Source organism: Pocillopora verrucosa, chromosome 1 (assembly GCF_036669915.1).
Source record: "Pocillopora verrucosa isolate sample1 chromosome 1, ASM3666991v2, whole genome shotgun sequence".
NCBI lineage: Eukaryota > Metazoa > Cnidaria > Anthozoa > Scleractinia > Pocilloporidae > Pocillopora > Pocillopora verrucosa.
In genome coordinates, this window is record NC_089312.1 from 15,271,002 (window position 1) to 15,277,816 (window position 6,815).

At 37.7% G+C, this 6,815-nt stretch overlaps 2 protein-coding genes and 1 pseudogene across 2 annotated transcripts; 1 reads left to right on the top strand and 2 right to left on the bottom strand.

The window, feature by feature from the left end:
- The first annotated feature begins 741 nt into the window (after positions 1-741).
- LOC136283438 (histone H2A-like) lies at positions 742-2,368 on the top strand. The gene is made up of 3 exons (XM_066172355.1): positions 742-748; positions 1,238-1,401; positions 1,967-2,368. Exons 1-3 carry the CDS (start codon positions 742-744, stop codon positions 2,366-2,368), a joined length of 573 nt encoding a protein of 190 aa, XP_066028452.1.
- A 365-nt stretch (positions 2,369-2,733) lies between these two features.
- LOC131781694 (cyclic GMP-AMP synthase-like receptor 1) lies at positions 2,734-3,953 on the bottom strand. Its single transcript, XM_059098409.2, has one exon. It carries the CDS (start codon positions 3,904-3,906, stop codon positions 2,734-2,736), a length of 1,173 nt encoding a protein of 390 aa, XP_058954392.2. The 5' UTR covers positions 3,907-3,953.
- A 1,563-nt stretch (positions 3,954-5,516) lies between these two features.
- Positions 5,517-6,815, bottom strand: part of LOC136283488 (uncharacterized) — a 4,308-nt pseudogene continuing 3,009 nt past the window's right edge.

Consider the following 6,815-nt stretch of genomic DNA (forward strand, 5'->3'; position numbering starts at 1 on the left):
GCTAGACCCTTACGTCACTTACGAAAAGGAAGACTTGCGAATAACATTCGTGTAAGAAATTCACCTGTAACTACTTATGAGGGAGAAAAGAGAGTTAAAGATATATTGTGACCTGAATAGTAAAGAGTTTACACCTTTTTTGCTGCATTTTAATATTTCCTAGCGTTACTGATGACTTATTTGAGTTTATGAATTTTAATTAATGAGATTTTTATGGAACTTCTGACAATATGAATGAATATTAATTTAAGTGATCTTTAAGATATTGAGTTAAAGTCAGAGAATCTGGAATGGATGAATGGGATGAGTTAGGTCGGCGGCGTTTACACTGGAATACAGGCGAGCCTTAAGTGTAGCTAGCCTGAAGTGTGACGCTTCTCCTAGTGGAAAATGAAGATCCTTTTCTGAAGAGTAAATATTTCTTATTTATGTTACTAAGAAATAGGCTTTTTATGTATTTTATTGGCTAGCGAGATGAATCTAATTTTGTTGTTCACGATGATGATGACGTGTTTATTTCCTTATTGAAAATCGAAGAACCACTTGTTTCCTATAACTTGCTGTTTTCGTTGCATGCGATGAAGTATGCAATGGCGTAAAGGTCATTATGGCGTCACGCATTCCACCTTTAAGTTTTGCGTGACAGCAAGAAAATGTCGCCCTCATGACTTTTGTAATAATCTTTATGGGAGCATATTTTTTTATATCTTTCCTTCAATACAACTTGTACCGTTCAATAATATGGAAGGTATTGTTTAATTTTTTCATGTTTTGGAGACTGAATTTTTTCAGAATGGTTATTTGCTTATTTATGAGGTTGTCAACACTACGTTTTTTGGTCATATTTACCTTTTAGTTTGAAAGGCAGCCAAAGTGTATAGTTTTGTACCAAAGAGGAATCAATTATGAAATACACTGATTGAAATTGTATCAACGTGGTCGAAAGAATCTTTTTGACAGTGGTATCTTTAGTTGATAAAAATGGTAACCAATTTTTCATAGTTTTACTATGATGACGTACACTGAAAACTTGTGGTACACCAAATGATACATTTCAAACACAGGAATTCTTCAGTAATTTAAATTGTAACCAATTAAAACTGATTGAATTTGTGAGCGATCATATTCCTGAAAGTTAGGTGATTTAGACCTTTTTAAAAGGAACCGCGCGTGGATTGCAGAAAGTATAATCACTCGTTGGTCATTATCTTTATTTACATTTGGTGGCTCTTAAAAGAGCCGTTTTGTGTGCTGCGGTCAAACAACACTTTACTTGCTGCTAGAGTACTTGGTGACCGCCTTTGTTCCCTCACTCACAGCGTGCTTAGCCAGCTCACCGGGCAACAGCAACCTAACGGCCGTTTGTATCTCACGAGAACCAATTGTGCTCTTCTTGTTGTAGTGGGCGAGGCGGGATGCTTCGCCGGCAATCCGCTCGAAAACATCATGAACGAAAGAGTTCATGATTCCCATAGCTTTACTGGAAATTCCTGTGTCGGGGTGGACTTGTTTGAGCACTTTGTAGATGTAAATGGAGTAGCTTTCTCTTCGCTTTTTGGTTCTCTTCTTCCGATCACCTGACGCTCTCTTTCCACTCATTTTCTTAGCCTTCTTTGCACCTGCTTTGGGAGGCATTCTCCTGATAATTAAGAATACTCGCCACAAACCTCAGGTAAGAATGATAACTTTCGTACATTCAACGAATTTGGTTATACACTCGGACAGAAATTTATAGCAAAAACCACAGGATCAAAAATTGCTGGGATCGAAATTGCTGATATTCGATTGGCTGGCCAAATATAAATTTGCCGCCCGAGGAAACAAATTATTTTGCTGTTTCATGATTGGCTGACCTGCAGATGCAATTACTTATCTTATTGGCGCATTTCGATCCATCTGCATTCATAAAGCATGGAAAAAATTTCCTTCAACTGCCTTTAGAGATCTGTAAGTTTGGAAAATTAAGCTAAGGGGTTTCTATTTTATTATGACGGGTCGAGGAAAGTCAGGTAAAAGCCGTAGCAAAGCCAAGAGTCGTTCATCTCGAGCTGGACTTCAATTTCCAGTTGGCAGAGTACACCGTCTTTTACGTAAAGGAAACTACTCGGAGCGAATCGGTGCGGGCGCTCCAGTTTACATGGCAGCCGTTCTCGAGTACTTGTCCGCTGAGATCCTTGAGCTTGCCGGCAACGCTGCACGGGACAACAAGAAGACCAGAATTATCCCAAGACATCTTCAGCTCGCCATCAGGAATGACGAAGAGCTGAACAAGCTCCTTGGTGGGGTCACTATTGCTCAAGGAGGTGTTCTCCCCAACATCCAAGCTGTTCTTCTTCCAAAGAAATCCGAAAAGAGAAGCAAGCAGTAAATTGCCTTCTGAGGAAAAACCAAACGGCTCTTTTAAGAGCCACCAAAATTTCAAAAGCAATGTCCAACAAACCAATCGGAAAATAATTTTTCCCCTTTATTTTCTACTCAAACAAAAATATATCAGAACACATTCCTTTTAGTACCCCACCTTTGTCTTGACAAACACTTGCACGATTCAAATACCCAGATTTCTGAACTAAACCATAACTAGCTACATATTTGCTAAGAATCACAACCAATCAGTAGGTGAAACTCAAAAGCCTTTCCGTCGCAGATTCAGAAAAATATTAGAATAACTTGACATACAAATACAAAATAAGTCCTATTAAAAAACATCCACGGTCATTTACAACCATCTGTTTTCTATTCGCAATAATTGGAAGACTCAATCTTTTCCAGAAAGCTTTCTTGCCCTTTAACTTTTCCACATCTTTCTCTGATGAATTTAATCTTTCTACATAAGCCCTTCAGATCTTCATTGCTTATTTCAGTGAACAAGTTTAAAGACGGAATGAAGAAATGGGGACAATTCTTATCACGAGCGAACGACTCTAAAACCTCGACGAGACCATGAAAACGAGAAGGGAGTTTCTCTTCGGTCCACTGATCTACATCAGAAAATTTTGCGCATTCGTGCAACAAAACAGTCTGTAATAGGTATGGCTTAAGAAAATTGCAACCAAGTTTTTTGTAAACCAATGTTTTAAAGAGCTGAAAACTTTCCCATCTTTGAGGAAATCTTTTGAAATCGAGCTCAAATCTCTCTGCTTTGCAATACCAAATTCTCCAATGATACTCCACCGAGGTAGCTTTCGAAACCAGCTGAATCCCACAGTTAACTGTTTTCCGTTTAGAAGGCGAGTTTCTTTTGTGACCCAGTTTTTTTCCTTTTGAAGAATAAGTGTGAATCGGCAATAAACCTTCGCAATCAATAGCAGTTAACAAGTCAACAGTTAGTATCAAACCTCGGAAGTCAATCTCAACACGGACCTCATTGTCAGAAGAAATATTCCTGACCTCAATGCCACGGGTTGTTTTGTTATGGTATAGCTGCAAATATAACATGTCTGTAAGCAATATGGACAGAAGATTAGAAAATGCATTTCGTAACATTTTCGATGACAAATATTCCTGTCCGGAAGAAGATCTGCTGCATTCACTTTTCCATGTGTTGAGAGTGTGCGTGTTTTGAATCACCTCGACCAGCGTGACACCCGGAGAACATCCTTCTTGTTGCAAACGTATTTCGGCAGGGCGAAGGCTGTCTGGACTAAGGAAAAGAAGCAATTCAAAATGGTTCCTCTCCTTTTCCGTGAAGAAACTTGACGCATCGACAGGTTGGAATGAAAACTTCGAGTCGTATTGTGCCACAGCGCTTAAGAGAATATTCACGACTGATTCCACTAATTCGAAGGGCGAATCCTTCGCAGTGTCTCCTTCTCCATTTTCAGCTTGCAACATTGGTACCACATGGTCTATCCAGCGCGGATTTGACTGTAATTTGTGAAAAAATGCTTTCCTAGTCGAGGTATCCATATCCTCCTTCGTTTCAACAATGATTTTTGCTTTTTACCTTACTGTGGTATCACAAAGATTCAGTTACGAAGCAGCACTGAAAAATACACCGCAAACTAATGTAATCAATTGTTTAAAAATTAACAGCGTTCTCATGAATACAGGGGAACCTTTGTTGTGGTTTTCAGGTCCACCGAATCGTAATATGGAAATTATTTAATGAATGTGCGAATTTCAAACTTAAATATATGCATTCTAGTTGCTCTCTTTTTCAAAATGTCGATCAGGCGTATTCATTTGTTTCGGCCATTTTAGCCCTTTCTCGGTTTTCAGTACGGACTGAAAATATGGATTATTCGCAGAAGGCAAAGTGAATACTTTTTAATAATCCCCGAGACGAATATTGGGGGATAAGTCAGCAATATTCACTGAGCCTGAGACAAAAAAATCGTTTAAGCTTATCATCCATAAGATTGTCTGCGCAATAGAATAAATTTTATTTAATATTCCTTGCTTCTAATTTGAGACGCATCAGTGGTGCACGACCATAAAAAGAGACGTAAAACTTTTATTTACTGTTTACTTCCGCGCTTTCGAATTATGTGGTAAATTCGTTTTTTAGTTGCAGCCATTTTGTACATACAAAAAGGACTGTGCATATTTTAATGTGACTATTTTGGTTACTCGAATTGAGATAGGCAACCAGTTTCCATTAGAATCTGTCAGAATTGTAATTTAAGCGCTAAGCAGCCATTATGAAATTTAAACACTTCGCGTTAGGTGATTGTAGCGAGACTTCACACAATCCTCCACCAATCAGAGCGCGTGTATCTCTATAATCAGCTGAGAAACAATATGAAACCGCGACGACGGTTTTGTTTCAGTCAGACGTCCATTTGTCCTTACAGGTTTCGTAAAAAAGACGACTCAAAAAGGGCATTCACATTTCTAATTTTAATAACAGCCTTGTGGAAGCCCGTACCAAAAACTTTTCGTTACAAATTTTATATCACACCTTTGCTTGATCGATACTTTCACGATTTGACGTTTTTTGGGAACCCTTTAAAACCCTAAAGTTACCAGCATCTTAATTCTCCTAACAGTAATATTACTGAAATGTTCATAAAAATCACGAGAATGAAGAAAATGATCACCAACCTAGGATTCTTTAACTTGATAATCAAATTTCCTTTTCGGTACCAAAGGAAAAATACAGAGAAGAGTATGGAGAATATGAATACTGATGTTGGGGTGTAAAAGGTTTAAAGGGGTATAAAAGAAATGTCTGCAGAGGTTTACAAAATCTTTCTGGAGGGTTCAGAGCCATCTTAACTTATCAAAAATTGAATATCTGAGCCATAAAAAATTTCATGACAAGTAGACGAGCACTCTGATTTGAAAACTACAGGAAAATGATATTCCTTTTAAAAAGGAAAAAATTCTCCCCATACTTAAGTATTTTCCTTATTCCATTACAGGCATTTTGTGGCCAAAGTGCTAATTCCTGACTATTTTACAGGCACATGAAATGCTAGGAATCTACCTGCAACTGACTAGCTTCTCATTCAGAAGGAATCAAGATAGTCCATGTTGCTTCATGCTGGAAAAAACCAGCAATACACATGGTCCAAGCCTGTCAGATCTTCTTTATTTCATGTTAAGATTTCATAGATGATGAATGGTGGTAAGCTTTTGTACAAATTCACTATATTAGCTGTTCACAAAGAAAAAAAATTACACATCTGACATAAAATTTCCCATCGCCAATGCCTTTTTACTGACTTTTTTCATAAACTTTGGCTTCCTTAACAAGCACAGAAGCAAGTCTATCCTTAGTTATCTGGGGTCCATTTCATTCAAAATGTCCTCTTCATATCATAATTGCCAATATTATCACATGAGATTTCTATTTTTCTTTCTTTACCCTACCATTAGAATAAAACTCCTCAGATTGGTCCGCATGTTTGTTAAATGAGCCATTCTATTTGACAATGCCACAGTTCCCCAGCAATAGCCCCACCAACATCCCCAAACCTCTTCAGTGTCCAAGCCATGCTTTTCAAGAGCTGCTATATGTTCATCTTCTATTGTTTCCTGATTCTACAAACAAACCGCATTGCAAACTGAATTATAGCCTTTTCTCTTTCTGTGAGGGTCACAGCACTGTGCCAGTTGGCTGTTCTCTACGAAACCACAAGTAAAAAAATTAATCAAAATAAAAACAACTATTATTGACACTCCCAAAATAGTAGTGGACTCCAATTAGCAGCCTAAATGAAAACATTTGTTATAATAATTTATCAAAATTATCAAAATTTGTCAACTTTTTAACTCCATATACAATTCGGTGCTCTAATTAATTCACTCAAACCAGCCTATCAGCTAACAGTTGGAGTCAACCTCATGTGGAAATGCTTTGCCCAACTGTTGCAGATCTGAAAAAAGGCTCCAAATACCCAATTTTCAATAAATTTTGGATAAAGCCTGTTGCATGCCACTCAGCACTGCATGCTATTAACCATCTCATATCTATATACCCCACTCTTGGAATAATTGTTTAAGTACATATGTACATGTACTAAATACTTTGCAATAATGCAGCTAATGGAATTCTTAAGAAGCCCGTTAGGTATTAAGTGATTTTACCTGAATCTCCTAGCAGAGGATTTTTTGAGTAGATTCTCAACAGGGCGACCATGAGCCACAATACAAACATACAGCTGTTTGGCTGAACTTGTTGCAACTACAATCATTTCTGTTTTTTCTGCCTTTGGGTAAGGTTTCCTTCTTTTAGCATCAGAGCAGCATAATACATAAAAAACGCTCGGAATTCATCTGGGGTCGATGAGCAAAGAACGTTGAAAACATGTGGTAAAAAACCACCCTAGAAAGTAGAGAAAGCAAATAACATTTTCATTTCTGGTAACAGA

Excerpts from the sequence above, each read along its gene's own strand:
- LOC136283438 (XM_066172355.1), top strand. Across the intron at positions 1,402-1,966 it reads ATTGTGCTCTTCTTGTTGTA|CTAAGGGGTTTCTATTTTAT; the intron begins GTGGGCGAGGCG and ends TGGAAAATTAAG.
- LOC131781694 (XM_059098409.2), bottom strand. The coding sequence starts at position 3,906 with ATGGATACCTCGACTAGGAAAGCATTTTTTCACAAATTACAGTCAAAT.